The 25,276-nt window shown below is 36.7% G+C and overlaps 1 protein-coding gene across 3 annotated transcripts in view; it reads left to right on the forward strand.

The window, feature by feature from the left end:
- CRPPA (CDP-L-ribitol pyrophosphorylase A) overlaps nucleotides 1-25,276 on the forward strand; it is a 400,424-nt gene that overhangs the window by 102,480 nt on the left and 272,668 nt on the right. For all 3 annotated transcript variants that reach the window (XM_082472756.1, XM_082472757.1, XM_082472758.1), the window contains exons 4-5: nucleotides 6,745-6,849; nucleotides 14,457-14,502. In XM_082472756.1, coding sequence (XP_082328882.1) covers nucleotides 6,745-6,849; nucleotides 14,457-14,502 — 151 coding nt within the window. The remainder of the gene's footprint in view (nucleotides 1-6,744; nucleotides 6,850-14,456; nucleotides 14,503-25,276) is intronic.

Raw genomic sequence — 25,276 nt, forward strand, 5'->3', positions numbered from 1 at the left:
ATAGGTGTGTGGGTTTATCTCTGGGCTTTCTATCTTGTTCCATTGATCTGTGTTTCCGTTTTTGTGCCAGTACCATATTGTCTTGATTACTGTAGCTTTGTAGTATAGTCTGAAGTCAGGGAGTCTGATTCCTCCAGCTCCGTTTTTTTCCCTCAAGGTTGCTTTGGCTATTCGGGGTCTTTTGTGTCTCCATACAAATTTTAAGATTCTTTTGTTCTAGTTCTGTAAAAAATGCCATTGGTATTTGATAGGGATTGCATTGAATCTGTAGATTGCTTTGGGTAGTATAGTCATTTTCACAATATTGATTCTTCCAATCCAAGAATATGGTATATCTCTCCATCTGTTGGTATCATCTTTAATTTCTTTCATCAGTGTCTTATAGTTTTCTGCATACAGGTGTTTTGTCTCCCTAGGTAGGTTTATTCCTAGGTATTTTATTGTTTTTGTTGCAGTGGTACATGGGAGTGTTTCCTTAATTTCTCTTTCAGATTTTTCATCATTAGTGTATAGGAATGCAAGAGATTTCTGTGCATTAATTTTGTATCCTGCAAGTTAACCATATTCATTGATTAGCTTTAGTAGTTTTCTGGGGCATCTTTAGGATTCTCTGTGTATAGTATCAAGTCATCTGCAAACAGTGACAGTTTTACTTCTTCTTTTCCAATTTGTATTCCTTCTATTTCTTTTTCTTCTCTGATTGCTGTGGCTAGGACTTCCAAAACTATGTTAAATAATAGTGGTGAGAGTGGACATCCTTGTCTTGTTCCTGATCTTAGAGGAAATGCTTTCAGTTTTTCACCATTGAGAATGATGTTTGTTGTGGGTTTGTCATGTATGGCCTTTATTATGTTGAGGTAGGTTCCCTCTATGCCCACTTTCTGGAGAGTTTTTATCATAAACTGGTGTTGCATTTTGTCAAAAGCTTTTTCTGCATCGATTGGGATGATCATATGGTTTTTATTTTTCAATTTGTTAATATGGTGTATCACATTATTTGATTTGCGTATATTGAAGAATCCTTGCATCTCTGGGATAAATCCCACTTGATCATGGTGTATGATCCTTTTAATGTGTCGTTGGATTCTGTTTGCTAGTATTTCGTTGAGGATTTTTGTATCTATGTTCATCAGTGATATTGGTCTGTAATTTTATTTTTGTAGTATCTTTGTCTGGTTTGGTATCAGGGTGATGGTGGCCTCATAGAATGAGTTTCGGAGTGTTCCTTCCTCTGCAATTTTTTGAAAGAGTTTTAGAAGGATGGGTGTTAGCTCTTCTCTAAATGTTTGATAGAATTCACCTGTGAAGCCATGTGGTCCTGGACTTTTGTTTGTTGGAAGATTTTTAATCACAGTTTCAATTTCCTTACTTGTGATTGGTCTGTTCATATTTTCTCTTTCTTCCTGGCTTAGTCTTGGAAGGTTATATCTTTCTAAGAATTTGTCCATTTCTTCCAGGTTGTCCATCTTATTGGCATAGAGTTGCTTGTAGTAGTCTCTTAGGATTCTTTCTATTTCTGCGGTGTCTGTTGTAACTTCTCCTTTATCATTTCTAATTTTATTGATTTGAGTCCTCTCCCTCTTTTTCTTGATGAGTCTGGCTAATGGTTTATCAATTTTGTTTATCTTCTCAAAGAACCAGCTTTTAGTATTATTGATCTTTGCTATTGTTTTCCTTGTTTCTATTTCATTTATTTCTGCTCTGATCTTTATGATTTCTTTCCTTTTGCTAACTTTGGGTTTTGTTTGTTCTTCTTTCTCTAGTTCCTTTAGGTATAAGGTTAGATTGTGTATTTGAGATTTTTCTTGTTTCTTGAGGTAGGCTTGTATAGCTATAACCTTCCCTCTTAGAACTGCTTTTGCTCCATAGGTTTTGGGTTTTCGTGTTTTCATTGTCATTTATTCCTAGGTATTTTTTGATTTCCTCTTTGATTTCTTCAGTGATCTCTTGGTTATTTAGTAACGTATTGTTTAGCCTCCATGTGTTTGTGTTTTTTACGTTTTTTTCCCTGTAATTCATTACTGATCTCATAGCGTTGTGGTTAGAAAAGATGCTTGGTATGATTTCAATTTTCTTAAATTTACTGAGGCTTCATTTGTGACCCAAGATGTGATCTATCCTGGAGAATGTTCCGTGCGTACTTGAGAAGAACGTGTAATCTGCTGTTTTTGGATGGAATGTCCTATAAATATCAATTAAATCTATCTGGTCTATTGTGTCATTGAAAGCTTCTGTTTCCTTATTTATTTTCATTTTGGATGATCTGTCCATTGGTGTAAGTGAGGTGTTAAAGTCCCCCACTATTATTGTGTTACTGTCAATTTCCTCTTTTATAGCTGTTAGCAGTTGCCTTATGTATTGAGGTGCTCCTATGTTGGGTGCATATATATTTATAATTGTTATATCTTCTTCTTGGATTGATCCCTTGATCATTATGTAGTGTCTTTCCTTGTCTCTTGTAACATTCTTTATTTTAAAGTCTATTTTATGTGGTATGAAAAATTGCTACTCCAGCTTTCTTTTGATTTCCATTTGCATGGAATATCTTTTTCTATCCCCTCACTTTCAGTCTGTATGTGTTCCTAGGTCTGAAGTGCGTCTCTTGTAGGCAGCATATAGATGGGTCTTGTTTTTGTATCCATTCAGCAAGCCTGTGTCTTTTGGTTGGAGCATTTAATCCATTCACGTTTAAGGTAATTATCAATATATATGTTCTATGACCATTTTCTTAATTGTTTTGGGTTTGTTTTTGTAGGTCCTTTTCTTCTCTTGTGTTTCCCACTTAGAGAAGTTCCTTTAGCATTTGTTGTAGAACTGGTTTGGTGGTGCTGAATTCTCTTAGCTTTGGCTTCTCTGTAAAGCTTTTGATTTCTCCGTCGAATCTGAATGAGATCCTTGCCAGGTAGAGTAATCGTGGTTGTAGGTTCTTTCCTTTCATCACTTTAAATATGTCATGCCACTCACTTCTGGCTTGTAGAATTTCTGCTGAGAAATCAGCTGTTAACCTTATGGGAGTTCCCTTTTATGTTATTTGTCGTTTTTCCCTTGCTGCTTTCAATAATTTTTCTTTGTCTTTAATTTTTGCCAATTTGATTACTATGTGTCTCGGCGTGTTTCTCCTTGGGTTTATCCTGTATGGGACTCTTTGCGCTTCCTGGACTTGGGTGGCTATTTCCTTTCCCATGTTTTGGAAATTTTTGACTATAATCTCTTCAAATATTTTCTGTGGTCCTTTCTCTCTCTCTTTGCCTTCTGGGACCCCTATAATGCGAATGTTGTTGCGTTTAATATTGTCCCAGAGGTCTCTTAGGCTGTCTTCATTTCTTTTCATTCTTTTTTCTTTATTCTGTTCCGCAGCAGTGAATTCCACCATTCTGTCCTCCAGGTCACTTATCCGTTCTTCTGCCTCAGTTATTCTGCTATTGATTCCTTCTAGTGTAGTTTTCATGTCAGTTATTGTATTGTTCATCTCTGTCTGTTCTTTAATTCTTCTAGGTCTTTGTTAAACATTTCTTGCATCTTCTCGATCTTTGCCTCCATTCTTTTTCTGAGGTCCTGGATCATCTTCACTATCATTATTCTGAATTCTTTTTCTGGAAGGTTGCCTATCTCCACTTCATTTAGTTGTTTTTCTGGGGTTTTATCTTGTTCCTTCATCTGGTACATAGCCCTGTGCCTTTTCATCTTGTCTATCTTAATGTGAATGTGGTTTTTGTTCCACAGGCTGCAGGATTGTAGTTCTTCTTGCTTCTGCTGTCTGCCGTCTGGTGGATGAGGCTATCTAAGAGGGTTGTGTAAGTTTCCTCAGCAGGTGGTTTCTTAACCACTGTGCCACCAGGGGAGTCCCTGATTTTTTTTTTTTTTTTTTAACATATTGGACTTTGTGGCTGAGTCATCTATTACCTTTTTCTGTTTTCCACCCTTCTAAATATTATCCTCTTAAATATTATCCTTATTTTATGAGTATAGACACTATCATTCTGGTGTTATTAAGTCTTTATTAACTGTATAGTTTCTAGTTTCTACAAAATACTTTATTTTTTGCCTTTTTCACCTTATCTTTCATTTTAGTTTTACCTTGGGTTTCAGTTAAATCTGGATTTTTTGCTCATGTGTGTATGTTGGAGACTGGTTGGATTTGGTGGATTTTATAAGTGGGGCTGTTGATTGTGAGGTTCACTGTAAGGTGACTGGGGTCGGCAGTGTATGTGGGGACCTCTGACAATAGTGTGCTAAGGGCTTCTGCCTGAGGAGAACATTGTTAACACTATTTTGGGCTCCAAGTTTAGGGAGGCAGAGGGTTCTCTGCACCTATGTATTTGTGTGTTTTTCATGTGATCGGTGATAGCACTGTGGCCCCCATGCTGGATAATGTTGATACTTTGTGTAGTTACACATTAATTAACTTACTTGATTAAAATCTACCATCTTGTTGTGTGCTTTATTTTTGTTCCTTTTCTTTTTTTCTGCCTGCCTTTGTATTAATTTCTTATTTTATGATTCCCTCTTATCACTATTGACTTTTTACTATAAAGCGTTTGTTTAGTGATTACCTTGAGTTTAAAATCACAGTCACTTTGAAATACTATTACAGCTCTTCATGAGCACCCAGTAACAGGTTGCTGAAGAAGACCCTGCAGGTGGGTATAAGCTCCTGTTGTGGCTGTGATTCCCAGAGATTCTACGTTCTCCTAGTTTCCTCCACTCAGTATTTAACAGTTTGTCGGAATTTGTAGGTGATTTCTTCTTACCTGCCTGTATGGCACTCTCTCCCTTTTTGGGGGAGGCATGCCTTTTCTTAGATTTAGGGCTACTTGGTAATCCTGTGACGTCAGCTCTGATGTTTTGAGAAAACGTTCTGCTTTTGTAGTTTGTCTGCTTTTTTCTTTCGTTGTGAAATGAGCATCATTTTTGTCAGCTTTCCATATCTAGGCAGAAGTAGAAATCGTCATCCATGTTCTTAAGAAACGCATTCTAAGGTTTAATGCAAAAAAGTTACCAAAAACCCCGTAAATAGTTGTAATATTAATCTATACAGTGAATAACAGCTTCAGACTATTTCTGCCAAGATGGCTCAGTATCTGTTTCTAGTATATATTTCATAAATACCTGATCCATCATTTTCCTTGTTTCCTGTTGGCTCTGTTGATTGGAATCCTGAAGACTTCATGCAATTTGTAAGCTGTTGCCATCTTGGCTGGTACATCACGTGAGTGGCAGGAGCACAGCATCAAGTAATTCTCATCCCTGAGATACAAAGGAAGTAGCTGTTCCTGTGGGTTCCTCTTAGTATGCACTTTGTGAGCACTTTTAAGGCTGTCCATGAATGTGTTCAATATCTAGCATCTGGAAAGAGGCAGGAAAAGGGTTATTGCTGGTCATCTTTGGGATTTAACCGTGTGTTAGGAGAGAACTCTTTTTTTACTGTAGGTTGGTGTCACTTGCATACTACTAGATGAGCCTGTGCAGACGTTGAAAGTAGAATGCAGAGGTTTACCAAAACTTAATTTATTTGAATGCAACTACTGCTGATAATACTATATTAAAGATGAAAATGTTTAATAAATGTCATGTTATGTAGTATATCAGTATAGAAAGTTTAAGCTGAGACTGTTCTGATTAATTTGGGACTCTGGGTATACTTGATGGTTATATTTTCTTGTACATTAACTTCATAAATCATTAAAATTTGGCATTTCGTGATCTCCAGTACAATAAAGATTGGCAAAGCGTGCTAAATGTCATATTCATATTTGTTGCCTTCCTGCAGTCTGTCTTATATGGATATGCTCTTTGTAAAATGCAAATTCAGCAGATGTCTGCAACGTCTGTATCTTTGTTTGGCACTTTTAGCCTGAAGAGTATCCCTATGCTTGAGTTTTATTCAGTCTTTGGAATGAGATCAGAGACCATTTCCTCTGATGGGCCTTCCCTGATACCCTCATATAGAATTAAGTACTTTATCTCCTGGTCTACTTATAAATATTCCTCTAATGCTCCATATCACATTCTGTTATAAAATATTTGTTATAGATCAACCTCCCCTTCTAGACTTGAGTTCCTTGAGGACACAAAACATGTTTCATTTGTCTTTATATTCTGGTCCTTAATACAAACCTTGGACTTGATAGGTACTTAGTGACTGTTATTCAGCTGAATTATATTGTGTTGGTCATTTTGATGGTTCTGCTTAAAATGCTAAAAAATGTTACTTATATTTTACTAAAATCTAATGGGCGTTTACATTTTTTCTCATAATGAAAGACTGAAATATTTCCATGTTCAGAATCAAAATATATCCTCTAAAAAGGATATATTGATATTTAAAAAACCAATTAATAAGAAAGCGGTATAAATATGAGATAAGGGGTTTGGAGTTTTATGGATACCTATATTTGTTAAATCAAGTCTGATACGGTAATCCTCAGTCGTACCTTGAGGCATTTCACAAATGTGTTTGGAAATGTAGTTTTTGAGCAAAGGAAATAAAGTATTGTATTTATCTGGCACCTGAAACTATTCAGGAAATTAAAAACTCCTATGATTGCAACATTCCTGTTTTCTATTTGTTTCATTTGGCTTTTAGGACAAGGGGAAGATTAATCTACCTGATTAATCAGTAGCTAACTAAAGAGTTTGTGAATTTTCTAGGCTCTTTTCTATGTACAGTTGATTATGAAATTAAAAGTTTAGTTTATTTAAAATTATATCTCAACTTCTTAATTCTTTTTTCTTCCTACACAGTGTAGTGACTATGACTTGGAATTTGGAACTGAGTGTTTGCATTTGGCTCTAAAATACTGTCACATCAAAGCCAAACTTATAGAAGGATCTCCTGACCTCTGGAAGGTAAGAGAGTTGGTACTTTGCTCTGTGTTGGTGTGTCATTCCTAAAGACGTATTGTCTACAAGTACAGACAATTTCCAGGTGCTTTAGAAGATAGAGAAGTATAAAAATGTTTGGTTTCATATTGAAACAGTATTTCCAGGAATAAAGATGTGTGCGTATATGCATACATAAAAGGCGTTGAGTCTCACTAGGTTTTCTAAACCATCAAACATGGTATTATTTCTATTGCTTGGTTGCAAGAAAATTCATGCTGGGATAATTTATTCAAACAAATTCCATTTTAGCCAATAAGATTGTTTTATTCACAATTTTTGTGTGTGTTCTTTACGTATAATCTTTTACTCTGTAGCCTTACCTTCAACTGGATTGAGGGTGCAACTCTGCTTCCCAAAATAACATTTCCTCACAGGTCTTGGGGTGGTTGCTCCAACTTAACTGGGTTGAAACACATATCTGCCAGTTTTGACCCAGTGGGGTTGGTGGCTAGAACCACTCACCTCCTCCAAAGAGGAATTGTGCTCTTTCCTGTGGTAAGGTTTGACTGCCTTTATGGCAAACTTCTTTCTTTAGGAGGCATGAAGTGGTTGTTGCACTATCGTAGTTCAGCTTCCTGTTGTGGCAGGAGTGCTTTACAGCGTGACTCTCCTGTGTTTGATTGGGTAGAAATATGTTGAATTGAACAGTGTATTCTGAAATAGAATTGTAGGGTCATATCATAGTTTTGAATAAGTATTGCTGCTTTTGAAATGTTGGATGAAATCTTTATAAAGCATCCCTCTAAATCTGGTTAGTAAACATTCATCCTAATTATGAGATTATATGAATCTAAAAGCATATTTCCTCATTGACATAAAAACAAAACAAAAAGCCCTATGTGTTGATTAGGTATTTTGTAAGTCACGTGGTGGGCCTTGCTGCATGCTAAGATTTTCTCATACATACTTAAATTGTTCTAAGATTAAAAAATATTGACATGCCTGTATTGTTGCCTGGTGGAGTAAATTAATGCAGTCTTATTGCTCTTTTAAGAGTATCCGAATATCATCAACCCAGAAGGCAAACATTTTATTCATTTTGTTTATCCTTTTCTATATATGGCTCAGATGGTGATATACATATCAATTGGGAGGATTTTGGTAGTAACCAATTAGGTATTTTGTTAAAGATCCTGACCCATGTCACCATAGACCTGCTAGACTTAATTTGCAGGCTATGTTGAAAAAAAAAAAAAAAGTAAAAACTCAAGATATTTTATTGCTACTAACATGTCAGCACTCTCTGGCCTCATTGCTGATGTTTTAGGCTGTGTGAGTATCTACTTCTTGTGGGTATTCTGAGCCTTCTTTAAACTTGTAAAGTACCCTCAGGTCTGCAGGTGAAAGGAAAGCAGCACACTGCTCTTCTTTGAATTTTACACTCTGTCTTCACAAATGTATTTCAGTATTTTTGAGTGAAATCTCAAATTGCACTGCTTCCACCAGCAATACAGTATCACAGTTTTAGTCCGTACATCTTGGCGCTCTGCTTCCCTTTTATGTGCGACAAATGTCAGTGCACTGAGCCGTGGTTGGCTTTTCCAAGTGCTTCTACTCATTCTCCTGCTGAGTCATTTCATAATGCTGCTGTGGGTTGAATTGTGTCCCCCCACAGAAGATATGTTCAAGTCCTAGCCCCTGGCACTTGTGAATGTGACCTTATTTGAAAAGAGTGTTTGCAGATATAATCAAGTTAAGATGAAGTCAGATTGGTAAAGAAGAGGCCCTAAATCGGATCTGTAAGAATAGGAGAAAAGATTCACATACAGATAGGTGGAGAATGCCAATGACAATAGAGATAGAAATTGGAGTGACGCATTGACAAGCAAAGGAAAATGAGGGATCGCTGGCAACCCCAGGAAACTAGGAAGAGATGGGGAAGGATTCTTCTCTAAAGCCTTCGGAGTGGGCAGTGGCCCTGCTGATACCTGGATTTCACACTGCTAGCCTCCAGTACTGTGAGAGGATATGTTCCTCTTTTAAGCTGTCCAGTTTGTGGTACATTGTTATGTCAGCCCTAGGAAACTAATACACATGCCAAAGGGTGATATCCTGCGAGGCCCAGAGGGATCATTTTCATAGTATCACTTTCCGAACTGGGCCGGAGTGGGGAAGCCCTGCTCTTAGAATGTTTGAATAATGATGTGCCTTACCAGGATCTTGGATTCTAAAAGGGCATGTAATGCAATGAACTGGGCAAAAAGTCTTTCAAATTGCAGTTTTGAGGTCTTTTTAAGGTGTCAAATTTCTTCTGTGATTGAGGGGAAGTTATTTTGAGTGCAAATGATGTAGTTGTTTCAGGTTCCCTATTTCCCTCTTCTGCCTCCTGTCTCATCATCCTCTACCTTTAAAAAATATTTTTGATACTTACTGGCTGTTCATTTAGCCCTGTTTAGCTTTTTGATGATACTATATGAGTTGTCTTTAGTAGAAGCTTTTAACGTAATTGTATGGTTTTATTTTGCATGGATAAAGAGTATTACCATTGCTGTTTAAACCAAAGCAATGGAATCTACACATTGAAATAAGTGTTCTAATTCAATACTAATTCCAACAATGCTACAACATTTTACAACTCAGAGTTGAAAGAAGATTTAGTACAATTATGCTAAAACTGGCATAGAACTTGGGTGGCAGGCCAAATACCTGGAACATGATTCAGAAATCTGACACAGTGAAGAGTGCACAGTGAAGAGAGTGCATATTTCAAGAGGATTTTCACTACCACAAAACAATAAGGCAAAGGAGGATTCTGAAATACAGAGCCAGGGCACCTTCCCCTACCCCTCAGAAAGTGAGGGAGTTCACCCCTGGTGCTGGGAAGAATGACTAGAAATTTCTCATGACCACATGTAGGACTGTTATTTCATCTGCTGCCAGAAATCCCAGGAGGACTATTATATTGTATTTTACATACTTTAAAAAAAAAATAGAAGTAAATGCAAAAAGTCAGCATTCACAGTTGAGGCCAACCTTCCTGCTGTAGCTCCTCTGGGTTTAGAGGAAACATCAGTTTTTTCAGATCACCATGCAGGGTAGAGGACATCCTTGTGAATAAGCAAACCCCCCTTCTTCTCCCTCCTTTCCCCTCCCTAAGAGCGACCAACCATAGAAGAATACAGGACCGACTCCTGAGAATAGGAGTTGGCTCTTAAGCTCTGCCTGAGTGGTTGTGCCTAGCCAGCCCTTCCTGAACATACTCTTATTTTAGTGAAATTTCATCTAGTCTACATAAGAGGAGACTACATTTAGTCTCCATTCCTTTAATTTATAGTTGTACCATATTTTTGTCCCAATATAAAGAGTTGGTCACTTACTATACTACACAGACCTAATTGAACAGACTTCTTGTTACTAAGGGTTAAAACTGTCTTCAAGGCATAAAAGATTCATAATAAGTTATTGAAGAAATTTAACTGTATTCCATTGACTGAAAATGCTTCTTTAGAAGGTGTTGAAGTGTCATCACAACATTATTGGAATGACTGACTTTTGAGGATTTCTTTTGATGGGAATTACTTTTTTTAGATTCAAATGTTCTAGCATCTTTGTTAAAAACAAAAGAAAATAGTCTCACTTTTTGCTTTTTAACCTCAAAAATACAATGTGGTGAAATTGTGTCTTTTTAGAGGTTTTCATCTAGTTATCCAGTCTAGAGGAAAGAACATTTTCTAGATAGACATATCTAGAAATGATGAACTGGAAATCAGTATAATATCCCCATCCAAATCTAAATCTGTATCTGTCTTCGAAATTTAAGATTTTCTGGCTTTATTCTAATTATTGGAGTACATACTCATTTTCTTATGAGGTGAAAGATGGAAGAACATTAAGTGTAGTCTGATTTATGTAAGGTGGTGGCCAACTGGACTTGGCTCTGAGAAGTCTCTTTAATTTACCATAGTGTCAACACAGAGCAAGACAAAGCAGGTACAATAGTGTCCTCTGGAACTCACCTTGAGGTAGCTGAGAGTGCTGTGGCCTAGGAGTTAAAGGCAACTATCTCTGTGGCTCTCAGTTTCAGGTTTCTCTTCCACTGAATATAAATATTTTTAAAGCTAAGTACTAAGATGCAATACTGCACAGAAGCACAGTGAAACAAAACAGGCAAAAATTGAGCTAAACTAGGTGAGTAGCAGATGTGGGGCCCTGAGCGTCAGCTGCACAGAGCGTCCACACTGGTCTTCCGGTGGCCCCTGAGCTCTAAGGAGCACAGTGTGAAAACCAGTGAATCAGAGGATTGAGGCTCTTCTATCACTAGGGCTGATTGTTTTTTTTTTTTTTTTTTAAGTAACTGTTTTCCATACTGAGGTATTATGCAAGGTCAAAGAAAACCTGCAGATCATGCTTACAGAAGAAAATCAATCTCAAAACTGATTATTAAACTTTTCATAAAATTAAAAAGAAGGAAAGGACAATCCGTATTACTGTAAAAGCTTGATAGAAAAAGCGTCATCAATTCAGAATTAAAACACTTTCAGTACTCTTCCTTTTGAAATATGGCAGCTGTTTTATTTAGAAAAACAGAAGGCTCTGTTTCAACACAGTACTTGATAAGTTTGTCAGAAATACTTTGTAGTTTATTTTCCTTAAATCAGTGTTTGTTGAGAAGTACAGTTGAGGTTTTCAATAAGGCTTTATGTAGAATATATTAATAAACATCAAAAACTTTAATCTGTGTATAGTACGTATCCACAGCCAACAAGAAAATGTAGACAAAAAGATGAATTTTAGGGGAATTCCCTGGCGGTCTAGTGGTTAGGACTCTGCGCTTTCACTGCAGAGGGCACAGTTCAAATTTTGACGTCTTTCTTGTTTATACAATTACTTATTTAATATTAGTGTAGAAAGAACCTTTAGGTAATAATTCATGTATTTTATTCATAAGACTGATTCCAATGCAAAAATGTTGTCTTGCAAATATGCTAGAAAAATCATTTTAGTATTTGAGACCAAGTTTTTTTCATTTAAAAAACCCATTGTTAACATAGATTTATTTGGAAAAATGAATAAAGTACTTTCACAATTATTCTATTTAAATTTGGAATGCGGTTTTATCTCTCAAAGAAAGCAGGAAGGAATAAAAAATCAGCTATGGTAATTAGGCATCTTCCTGCTCATTTCTGATTTGAGTTTACCTTACATAGCAGACAGTTATAGGGAAAAAAAGCCTTTTCTCATTTATAAATTTATTTATTTATTTTTGGCTGTGTTGGGTCTTCGTTTCTGTGCTAGGGCTCTCTCTAGTTGCGGCAAGCGGGGGCCACTCTTCATCGCGGTGCGCGGGCCTTTCACTGTCGCGGCCTCTCTTGTTGCGGGGCACAAGCTCCAGATGCGCAGGCTCAGTAGTTGTGGCTTACGGGCTTAGTTGCTCCGCGGCATGTGGGATCTTCCCAGACCAGGGCTCGAACCCGTGTCCCCTGCATTGGCAGGCAGATTCTCAACCACTGCGCCACCAGGGAAGCCCCTTTTCTCATTTAAATTGCAAATATTGAGTGATGATTTCAGATATCTAGTTAACTTTGGGTTTTCATGGAAACAAATGTGTTTTTTAAAATATTTAAATATTTAATATTTAATATTAATATTTAATACCATGAGAGGTAGCTGTGTCCCCATTGCCTGGCCGAAGGCCGGGGGTTAGAAGGTGTTCAGAGGCATTCAAAAGAATAAGTGGATGTAACTGACATGACTGGCGGGCTCTACCACAGGTGCGTGTGTGGGTTTGTGTTGTGGGAGCCCCGACTTTCCATCCTCTTCTCTCGCCCGTGAAGCCCCCATGTGGCTCTGCTCTAGGCCTTGAGGATCTCTGCTTCCTGTCTGTCTTGAGCTCCGCAGCCTTGTCTTGTCTTTATTTGGTAAAATAAATATTTATTTATTTATGGCTGCGTTGAATCTTCGTTGCTGTGCGTGGGCTTTTCTACAGTTGCCAAGAGCGGGAACTACTCTTCCTTGCGGAGCGCAGGCTTCTCATTGCAGTGGCTTCTCTTTTTGCGGAGCACAGGCTTCAGTAGTGTGGCTCGCGGACTTAGTTGCTCTGCGGCATGTGGGAACTTCCTGGACCAGGGGTCGAAACCGTGTCCCCTGAATTGGCAGGCGGATTCCCACTGGCAGGCAGATTCCCAACCACTGCGCTACCATGGAAGCCCAAAACAAATGTGTTTTATTCAATTCTTATAAGATAAATTTATCCTCTAAAATGTTGTTTCTACAGGTTGAGTTTTGCTCACTGTTTTCGTTGCTCTCTTCCAGCCCTTAGAACAGGATGTACAACATGGTAGTTATTTGATAAATATTTATTGAATGAGTGAATGAGATCAATACATTCTTTAATTTGGTAAAATGCATAGTCTGAAGCTTTAAGTGTCTGTTTTCTATTTTTTTCCCCAGATAAGAGAACTGCATTTTGGATCAGTAACTATAGTACTAGTTTTGGTTCACATGTGCTTGTTTTAGACATAATTTAACAATGTCATATTTGATTTTAATAGATTGGTTGAGTGCTTGAGGAAATTTCCATCTGTCTTACAAGTTAGCTGCTACATTAGTTCTGGATTGTAAGGTATAGTTTTGGACCAGGGTTACCTGCCAGGATACAGGCATAGCAGGGAAACCTATTTTGGGTAGAAGTGCCCTGAGCCACTTAGCTGAACAAAGTTTCTGTACAAGTTTAGTTAGGATATAATCTGGAGGAAAATAGTCCAAATTATAGACATGGAAGGGTATTAATTAGTGAGTATTTCTCAAAGTGGGTTTTTAGACCATTTGCATCATAATCATCTGAACACGTGAATGATAAGCTTCTAAGACCATATAGTACTTATTAATATATTTGATTATTTACTATGTTCCTCAGTTCTGTGATGTAGGAAAAGGGATTCTGCAGTGCCGTGCACTTGACATGTTCTGTACCTGAGCTCACTGGATGTAGTCTGGGAACTATCTGGTGTAGGACCATGCAGGGTATATTAATTACAAGGAATAGGTTATTGCAAGGAGGCTGTATGTTCTTAAGCAAAGATCATGATTGTTCTTATATACATAGTGGTACCCTCCAGGCTCTTTCTATCAGTTATGTATTAATAAAAATCTTAAAAAGGTGAACCTTATCTGGATGTATACAGATAAACTCAATTCAGAATGAAGACCCTCAATGTGAATTGGTCTTTCAAAATTATCTCATTTCAACTGAAAATGCAATTTGGTAATTTTTTAAATATATACTTTTCCTTCTTTCCTTCTAACATAAAACCTACTATTAAACAATAATTCTAATACTTTTATTTAAATGCTACCACATTTTCTTTGATATAATACTTATATTAATAAGACTTTGGTAACCACTGCCACATAACGTCTCAATTTACTTAAAGATTTAAAAACAAATCTTCAACCATTTGTAGAAACTATATATTTTTTCTGAATAAACTGATGTTGTTATAATTTAAAAATTGTCAGTATTATGTGTTTATAGTTTCTCCAAAATCAAGAATTTCCTTGGGGGCATAATTTTATTGCTTTCACATTCCTTCCTACCCTGTTAAGTCTAATGAAGTTTATCTGTCCTCTAGGTGACCTACAAACGAGATCTGTATGCAGCTGAATCGATTATTAAGGGTATGTTTGGCCTTATGACTGTCAGTTCCTATGTTTCAAAAATGTAAGCCAGTTGAGAATTTCTCATGACATTTTAAAGCCCAGAATTCTCAGAAGTATAAATGCTGTAGGCCACGGAGGTCTGTGAGTTGTTTTTTTGAAAAATAATTACATTTATTTTGTTTCCTGCTTTGAAATATCACTTATTATGATTTGTGTAACATTGGTTTTAGCTTTTATAAAGGAAATACTTTATTAATTTGAGAAACGTAGGTGACATTGACACTATTAGAAGTGAAAACTGATATTCTAATTTATAAATATATTATATTTTGTTTTTATTTATTCAGAGGACTGTCTACCCCCTCCCAACACTGCCATATCAGTACATTAGACAGCATGTTTTGCATGAGAAAAAAAATTTTCTGAAATAGAGAAATTGGGCTGAATGATTTTTAATTCCTTCTAGTTCTGACAATGACTGCAATTTTGTTTTGTAATTTTAGATATTATATATGTAATAACCCCTTTCTCATTCTTTTCATCTCTGACTCTAAGATCTCAGCTACACAGAAGTAGTTTATTTCATAATCAACAAATATTTATTACTGTGCTTGACACCGTGCTAGAAATGTAATGATGATGCACAAGGGACATTCATTCTATACTTTTGCAGCCTCCACAGTTCAAATCAGTTTCTTAACCTTGGCACTATTGGCATCTTAGGCCAGGTAATTCTTTGTTCTGGGGACTGTTTTGACAGGCAACATCCTAAAAGTTGCCTGGCCTTTACTCACTAGATGCCAGAAGCACTCTTCCCTCCCTCCCCTCCCCTGCTGTGACCATCAAATGTCTCCTGACATCACCACTGTTGTATGTATACATGGTCCTAGCCAAAATCAGAGGGGTCCACCCCCAGTGCCTAAGCAAGTGTGGTGCTTTACAATCTATTTGTAATTTACTCCTTCAAAAATATGTTAAGGACAGAACGATGTACTCAGATAGCGACTGAGAAGTGACCTTGTAAATTCAGATGTTGACTGAAGTTGAAAGAAATACTGCATGGGAATTGTGAGGGCAACAGTTTTTATTTTATTTTATGGAAAGCCTATTTAACAATCAATTGGCTTCACATTCAGAAGACTGAAATCTTTTCTTTGTTCATAACATTCTGTATTTGTAGTTTATCCTCATGTTTTTTGTCCTTCAAGAATATTGTGTTTCAAACCATTAATGTACTTTAATTTGTGTATCTGTGTATGTAAACAGATCATCTATAGCAATAAATCAAAATGTTGACATATATTTATATATGAGCCAGGCTATGTATAAACATTACTCTGGAGAAGTTGCCTAAACCATGTTGTAGTTCGCTATATTCTCAGCACAAGGAAATATAAAACTCAGTCTGGTTTCTTTATAAACTCATATCTCTATGACCTAGGTAAAATGGAAGTGAGCCATTTTGTGAAAAGTTGGTAAGTGGTTCAAGTGAGGATGCTACGTATCTCAATACTTTGCCTATGTATTATCAAGAGCAGGCTTCTTATCATGTAAAAGCCTACAGTTATTATTTTTTTTAACATTTTAATTAATTAATTAATTTATTTATTTATGGCTGTGTTGGGTCTTCGTTTCTGTGCGATGGCTTTCTCCAGTTGCGGCGAGCGGGGGCCACTCTTCATCGCGGTGCGCGGGCCTCTCACTATCGCGGCCTCTCTTGTTGCGGAGCACAGGCTCCAGACGCGCAGGCTCAGTAGTTGTGGCTCACGGGCCCAGTTTCTCTGTGGCATGTGGGATCTTCCCAGACCAGGGCTCGAACCCGTGTCCCTTGCATTGGCAGGCAGATTCTCAACCACTGCGCCACCAGGGAAGCCCCTAAAAGCCTACATTTTAAGTATAATTGCAGGGGACTTTAGTTTTGGAAATTGTTTGCAGAGAGAAATTGTTTTGTTTAGGTGACATGTTCTAGTATGCTCCTTGTCAAGTATTTAAAAAGTGTTCTACTTTTATTCTTAGGGAAAGTAACCGGTCTGGTTGTCAACAGCTGATTTAGAGAAGAGTCTCCTTACGTTCTTTCAGATTTGCATTTCTAATAACTTCCCAAGAGACTCTGATGTTGCTCATACCCTTTGAGGACCACTGCTGTGGTGCCTTTCTACTCTGTTTGGGTTTCTAGACCAGTAGTGTTGGGATTACCAAACTTGATCGCAGAATGTCTGGCCCTGACACATGAAGTCAGAATCTGCGTTTTAACAAAAACTCTGGCTCATTAGTTTGTACATTAATTTCCAGAAGCATTCTTCTAGGCTACTCTCCAGTCTTGAATAGTTGATTTTTTTTTCCTAAATAATATCTTTTATTGTATTTAGAGCTTCAAGTCTTTCCACGCTGTCAGTTTCAAATGTTTGTTGGCTCAACTGGGATTGCTACCTGCCTCCATGACTTGAACTAATACTGTCTCTGAGACCTCATAGTAGAAACAATTCCAGGCACAGGAAAAGGAAAACTCTTAGATTTTTAAAAATAAAATTCTAAAATAGAGTATGGTGTATAGCAGGCTAGCTATCTGAGCTATCTATTCACCTGTTTGCGTTTTCCATGCAAATGTTCAAAGTATTTTTCTAGGCACTTGTATGACACAGCATTTACTGGGTACTTACTTTGTGCCAGGCATTGTTTAAAGCATTTTATATAGATTATCTCTTGCTTCTCCAAGAACTCAATGATGTAAGTAGTGTGGTTGTTTCTGTATTATAGGATATTCAAGGGTCCTAAGCAAATACTAATTTAAGAAGGATAGAAAATTAATTCTTAACTATAAATTTTTCTACCTTAGTCAGTTTACCTCTTTATACAGCTGTTCTCCCTTTTTCCCTTAAGCAGAGATTGTTCAGATTCCCTTCTCTGAAATTCTTGGGCTACATGTGTTTAGGAATTTTGATTACTATGTATTTTCAGAAGCTACTGCTTGTATGTCGTACTGCTTGTACGACATGTATAATGTCGTACATTATATCACATTACCAGTGGGATTTGGGACCTTACCACATAATGAAACTTACAGTACATGAATATTTATGCTCAGTATTTGGAATGACTATAAAGCCCCTAGCCAGTTCAAGTTTAGGACTCATTTTGCCATCATATATATATTTTTAATATCTTTATTGGAGTATAATTGCTTTACAATGGTGTGTTTGTTTCTGCTTTATAACAAAGTGAATCAGCTATACATATACATACATCCCCATATCTCTTCCCTCTTGCGTCTCCCTCCCTCCCACCCTCCCTACCCCACCGCTCTAGGTGGTCACAAAGCACCGAGCTGATCTCCCTGTGCTATGAGTTTGCCATCAAATTTATATATGAAAACAATTTTTAAAACGTTTAAGAACTTTTTGGATTTCAGCATTGACTGTAACTTGGTGTGACCCTCTTTTAAATTTGATTCAGTGAAGGTGGAAAGAATGTCTATTCTTTTTTCTCTCCTCTGACATTGAGTTGAACCAAATTTATTGGTATTTTTTCTTTAGAATGTAAGGAACATAAATTATGGGAACAGATGGCCTTTTCCTCCCACCTTACCTCTCTGCCTGCTTCCAGCACATGCATATTGAGCTCCAGTATATATATCTATCTTTTTTCTTTTTTAAAACAGAGATGATATAATATTTGAATGTATGCACTTTTGTCAAGGTTTAGAACCAGGACTTGGAGCACATGGCACTCATGCCAGGTACTTTATATGTTATTTCATTTGTTCTGTATAATGCTCTTAACATAGATATTACTGCTCCTAATTTTGCAAGTGGGAAAACTGAAACTTAGTGAGATTAAGTACTTTCCTCTAGGTCACATAGTAAGAACAGGATCCACAATTTAATCCCCTTCTCCCTTCACCTTAAGCCTGACTCAATTCTGGGACGTAGCCACTTTGTACTTCTGAGTCATGTCCCTACTCACATTGACCACTAAAGTGGATATTGGATTCAATCTCTGTCTTTGGTGGGTACAGCAAATGGCTTGTAAAATCTAGCCTGCCCAGTTCAGGTTCTCTTGGGTTAAAACCGTGTCTTCAGCTGGGAAGAATGATCACACAATTGATGCTGAAGATGTTATCTCCTAGTGCTGTGCTAAGCACACAGTAGTATTCTAGAGAGTGTGGGAGTGTGGGAAAAGCAGATAATATTGAAACAGCAGATTTCTAGACAAGACTAGAGAAAGAATAAATATTAAAATTCGAAATCAGAATAATAGTTTCAAAATGATGGTTTGGGTACTGTTTCTTTCATTTTTAAATTCTGGTAGTTTAACATTCATCACTGAGCCATAACAGTTTTTCCTCTTCTAGAATGGAACTTTTTTTCTCTGTGATATGAGTGCTTAGTATTCTGTAAGTTGTCTTTCCTGTGCTGCTTTTTTTACTTAAATACCAATTATTGCTGGTCAACGTATTATATTCTGATGTAACTATTTTCTTGTTTACTAAGTGTTTTTCAAACTCTATAAAATATTTCTAGGATAAATGTCAAAACTTGTAAGAGCATTTCGTATTCCCAGATTGACTTGTCACTGGAACAGCATGTATATTTTGGTCCTTCTTAATTTATGTTCAAGTCCATCTCTTCAGTATGGGAATTTTGATGTAACTAACTTCAGGCAAGCTTTTGATGCTCAAATCCTCAAATTATGGTTTATAGCAAGTCTCAAAATCTGACTTTTATTTTATGTTGTTAGATAAGTTTTATTTTTAAGCTTAATTTATTTTACTGTCAGTATATTTACGTGGATTTCCATTTATAGTGAACTGTTCAATAATAGGAAACACGTTTATAAGTAGTACTCTCAGATTTCTTTTACAGTCTTTCACACACACAACTTTGAAAAATGTACAGTGAATCACAAATTTACTCTTATGTAAAACAAAGCATTTTTAATACTCCTTTTTCTGAGGTAGAGAATTGGATTCGTTCATTGTTCTTTAATGTTTAACTCTTTTAGGCTTCTGTGCGTGAAATTTAAAACATAAACTTTTCTAGGGAGTAGTGTGGTTAATTGGTGCAGCAAGACTCTGGTTTGACTGACAGGTTTGTGAAGAGCCACTTAACAAAGAGGTACTGTACTTTTGTCACATAAGCTGGTTGAGCCCACCCAAGCCTGCTCTGCATGCTCAGACCTACGCAAACTATTAAAATGGTTACAGCAGTAACATACTTTATCTAGATTTACATGTACCATGCAAACAGTCCCAAACCCACACTTGATTTACTGTGCTGACCATATCATGGCAAAAGGATCAATACTGTATGCTAAAATTTTCTAAGATGGAAAGCCCCTAAGGGATTTCTAAATAAAACATTGCATTTATTTTCTACCGTCATCTTTGATCACATATTTTAATATTTTAAATTTTCTGACTGGAGTGTTTTAAAAATAATTGTATTTTGTTCTCTCCTGGTTATGATTGTACAAACCCAAGTAAGCTAGTACTGTAAAAAAGCCTCATAGTGGTTTATATAAAAATGGAAAAAATAGGTAACATTGATAATCATTTCATTTTTAACTGGCTTTAGTTAATATTACTTAAAATAGTTAATATTAATGTTCATATAAAAATTCATGTCTTTCCCCAGTCATTATGTAATGTTTTCCATTTGCTAAGAACTTTATTTTAAAGGAAATTGATTTCTCGGAAATACAGTATTGCCTATTGGTTCAGAACTTTAGACTTTATTCTGAAAATAGATTTTTATTTTCAACATCATTGATACAGGTGATTTCTTTCAGTGTCAAGTATTTATGCACAGTCAAGCTATAAATCCCCATATGCCTGCTTTTTTATGTTTCATACAATTTTTTAAAGGAATTAAATCAGTAGGCAAGCAATTGAATTCTTTTCTGCTTATACATTGAAAGTAGCTGAATATACTTTTAAGTTGTCTCTGACTGAAAGGAATAAAATCAAATCACATGTGGATAAAACTGATTCAGTGTTCGTGCGATTTAGGAAGATTCATGGTGTTATAGTGTGTATTTTATGCATATGGAGAAACTAATGCCTTTGTTTTTTAGTGATCCTTTATTATCTTCACTTAAAATCATGGCATTTTAAGTGCATAGCCTTTTCAAATATTCTCAAATTGAAAAGATGAGAAGCTTTAAATCAGTTTTCTACATCTGTGGTATGTCCTCATCAGGTTTTTCTTGCTAAATAGCCAGTGATGATGCCATTTTATTATTAACCGTGCTTTTTGGATAATGCAAAGCTAAGATTTACATGGAAACTGTAATTTTTGATGTGTCTGGCTATTGACGATGATACTTCATTTTCCAAATTTTCACATTAATACCATAACTTGTTTGTAAATATTACACTTTTTGTTCTTCACTCTCTTGAATAGTACTGCCATTGTATCTTACGTGACTCTGTATCGACATTTGCGTCAAGCTTTAATTAGTGAGAACAGGAAGGTTGCAATATGATTTAATAGCAATTTGTTTTCCTTGGACTCTTACTAGAAAAAAAAATGTAAATTAGAAAGTTAAATATTCGGGTCAAGATTAGAGAGAGTGGAGTTCACTTTTTTGTTTAACTTTATAATTTCCTTAATTTATCATTAGTGAGATGCTAATTCAAGCATAAGCAAGTAAATCTGTCATGTTCAAAAACTTCTAAGGTCACAGTGAGGTATTAAGTAACTAGCTAAATAAGACTTAATAACAGACAAAAACCAGCCAGTTAGGCTTAACTCTGATGTAGGTAGGAAAAAAACAACAAAAATGCAAACGTGACACTTATGCTTTAAGTAATAATACAATACATTTTATAAATATCCTGATGAGTCACTAGCCTTAGAAAATTGCGTTTCCTTCAAATTTACTTCTCTTAACTAAGAAAGAATATATACTTTGAAAAGAAAAAAAAAGGTTTTGCATCGTTTTCTTGGAAAACAGTAATATCCTTACACGTAAAAACACGTGCAGGAGACAAGATGTCACATGTCTGCTTCTTCTTTTCAGTTGCAAGGTAGGAAACTTCATTTGGTATTCAGTGACTCATTTAAAAATGTGGTTAAGATCTGATATAAAAAATCTTAAAAAAAAATCTGCCTTCCCGATGTCCTCCAGGTAAAACATGTACAGTTGAGAAGAAAGCCAACTTACAGAAGACCACTTTGACCTTTTTTTGTTTTGTTTTGTTTTGTTTTTTTATTTATGGCTGTGTTGGGTCTTCGTTTCTTTGTGAGGGCTTTCTCTAGTTGCGGCAAGTGGGGGCCACTCCATCGTGGTGCGCGCGCGGGCCTCTCACTATCGCGGGCTCTCGCTGCGGAGCACAGGCTCCAGACGCGCAGGCCCAGCAATTGTGGCTCATGGGCCTAGTTGCTTCGCGGCATGTGGGATCTTCCCAGACCAGGGCTCGAACCTGTGTCCCCTGCATTAGCAGGCAGATTCTCAACCACTGCGCCACCAGGGAAGCCCCACTTTGACCTTTTAATGTTGGTCTGTATTTCTTTCTCAAATCTCTAGTTACTACCCCTGTTGTCCACTTGTCCTGTAGTCATGGCTTGTTGACTGCTTTTCTTTGCTTGACGGCCTGCTGCCCTTACTGTTCTAAGAGATTCTTTTAGATAGGTGTTCAGAGAAACCTTAGGCATCTTACTACAGATGAAACTGAGGTGGGGATTTCAGTGCTCAACAGTGGTGATTCTGTTTGACTCCTTTAAAATTGTTCATGTGAGACAGAAAATAGACTCTAAGATTGGCTTTTGATTCAATGAACTGAACAGGAGAATAGAAGATGACTGCCCCCACTTTGAATGGATTAGGACTTGACATCTTTTGGAAATGACTATTTCTGGATTTGATATAGTTGTTTCTTACTTACCTATGAACACAAAAATTTTGGCTCAAGAGGTCAATATAGTGGATGAGGCCTGATGGAATTCATCGTGTTAGATGTTTCTAAGAAAATGGAAAACTGACTTTTGGATTTTTTGCCTACTTGCTTCTAGAACTAATCTAGTATTTAGGTTTACTTCTCTCTTCACCACTGTGTTTGAAAATTTTTTGTAAAATACAAACACCATCCTGAGCACTCATGTGTCCCTACTCATGATTAATTGATGGAAGCATATGTCTAGGTATTCCTTGCTCCTTGTTAATGTGTCAGTGGGTTTATCACACGGTAAAGAGGAAGCTGTGCATATTAGAGATTTTACATATTACTGTTTTGGGACGTTAAATGAAGATTCCAAATTGCATCTGTTTTCTAACCCTTCAAGTAAGACCGGATACTTTATGTATACCAAGAGTTCTAATATTCAAGGACAGTTAGAGGAATTTCTAAAAGATGAGTATATTATAAATTAGATTTTGACCTCATTTGTTAACTTTGAGATTATACATTATGCCTCCTATATAGGACTTTAGTTAGAATAACACTGGAATTAAACACTTAGGAAAATACATTATGTATGAATATATTTTGTTAAACTGTATATCCTAACCAAAGGTGGCTAAGTTCTAGGTTGCGAAGCACGTTAAACTGGGGGAATGAGAGCTCTGAAGGAATTCCATTGTACTTACAACTAGATTGAAACTTGGGAGAATTTCAAAAGAGTTTGGCAGATGAAACTGTGATACATTGAAAACTTGGGCATTCTGGATATCTATGCTAGGAGTGCTTTGATGCACGTCCGGGGTAGATGGTTGGAATTGTGTTAATGTTCTTCTCTGCTGCTGTCAATTCCTGGGAGAGCAGAGAGATCAGCGGAGGCAGAGGAGCATCCTCTGTTGGAAGGACCTCCATGTCTTTTCTCCTTCTTCCACTTGGAGTTAATAGTATGTAGCTGTAGCATTGAAGGGTCCTGCACAAGAGGACAGCTGACCTTCTGAGTTGTTGTCTCTATTTTATATCCCTATGGGCTTCAGTTAATGCTTAATTGGTTTTGGTATTGAGAGTGTTGTCTTCTCTAGTATATTGTGACCTAGTGAACCAGCTGAGACTTTTATGTTACTTTCTAAGTCTCTAAGCATCTGATTTAGGGTTCTGTTGAAGAGTATTCTTAACTCTTGCCTGATTAAGTATGCAAATGAGAGACAGTGTGACTTTGCTTTTGAAGTTTAAAGGTTTAGATGGTCTCTGCTCTTTTGGCATGAGGCGGACAGCACTGTTAGATAAGCAGCTGTCAACCGCAACGTGGTCTTGTTACGTGACTAGGGAGTCATGGGAGGCATGTAACCAGGTACTTCATTTCTACCACGTTTCATTGACTCTAAGGTGCCATTGCTTGTAAGAAGCAATATTATTTTTATACCATTGAGAAAAGAAAAATGCTGCCAATTAAACTACAATGTAATGTTTTATTTTCACTTAGAAACTTACAAACATATTTATTAAATGAGCTCTTTTATGTTTATTTAGGCATATATTTTTATCACACTTGTTCATATGTAAAAAGACACAGGCAGAGTTCTGGTTCTGGGTAAGATGGAGCAAGCTCACTCCACTCTGTTTCTCCTAGCGAATGAATCTATATGGACAGAATACATAGAACAGCTGTTTGAGGCTTCAAAGTAAATAGTACAGGTGGATTAATGAGTAAGACCCAAATTTGAAGTACTACCTAACTGGCAGTGAATTATGTCAGGCTCTGTTATGTCCTGACCTGGATCCAATGCAGCCCTGGGTCCAATGTCCAGAAGTGGGCATTGGAGTTGACAGACCTCCAAGAAAAGCCCCTTAATTCTGATCAGAGAAGCAGGAAAGGAATTTCCTAATGTTCAGAAAGTGAAGAAATCTCCCCTTTTTTCTTTTCTGTGACTCAGTGCTTTAATTCCCAAGCAATCATGTGGCAATAGTGGTATTGACAATGGCATCAGTGGGGGCCCAGAGAAGCCTAAAATTCTGAGAGAAGTGAACATTCCTCTTCAATCAGAGTTGCTATGATTCTAAGAGGTGGGATGACCACTGTTGCTGTTCTTAATTTCTCCTGTTGCTTAGCTTTGGACACAGGTGCAGTCATGGGAAATGTGTGCAAAATGGGATAAATAGGATCCCAGCTTTCTGGTAAGAGTAATGAAAAGGGATGCACTAATGAAGTGGAATGTACAGGGAGAGGTTGGAGGTGAGAGAGGATATTACTCAAATGTACAGGATATGATCTGAGGTCAGTTAACATGCAAAGAGTCAGGAAAATCTAAACTCACACGGGAAAGGACAATTAATAGATACCCATGCTGAGATGGCACAGATGTTGGAATTTTCTGAAAAATACTTTAAAGCACTGATTATAAAAATGCTGCAACAAGTAAGGGAAAATGCTCTTGAAAGATGAAAAGTCTCAGCAAAGGCATAGAGAAAATAAAGAAGAACCAAACAAAAATCTTAAAACTGAAAAAAAGAAGATAACCAAAATAAAAAACTTATTGGATGGGCTTAATAACAGAATGGAGATGGCAGAGTGCCACTGAAGTTAAAAATATATCATTGGAAGTTTTTCATTCTGAACTACAGAATGAAAAGAAATGGGGAAAAAAATTAACAGTACTCAGCATCTATGGGAATGCAGCAGGTCATCTGAATCCCAGAAGCAGAGGAAAAAGTGCAGTACAGAAAAAAACATTTGAAGAAACTATGAATAAAAACTTCCCAAATTTGATAAAAGACATAAAACTGCAGATTCAAGAAGCTCAGGTAATTGCACCATGATAACCCCAAAGATGTCCATATCCAGATACTTACTTCATAAGCAAACTGCTGAAAACTAAGACAAAAATCCTGAAATTAACC

This window comes from Balaenoptera physalus (assembly GCF_965194825.1).
Source record: "Balaenoptera physalus genome assembly, chromosome: 8".
Taxonomy (NCBI): Eukaryota; Metazoa; Chordata; class Mammalia; order Artiodactyla; family Balaenopteridae; genus Balaenoptera; species Balaenoptera physalus.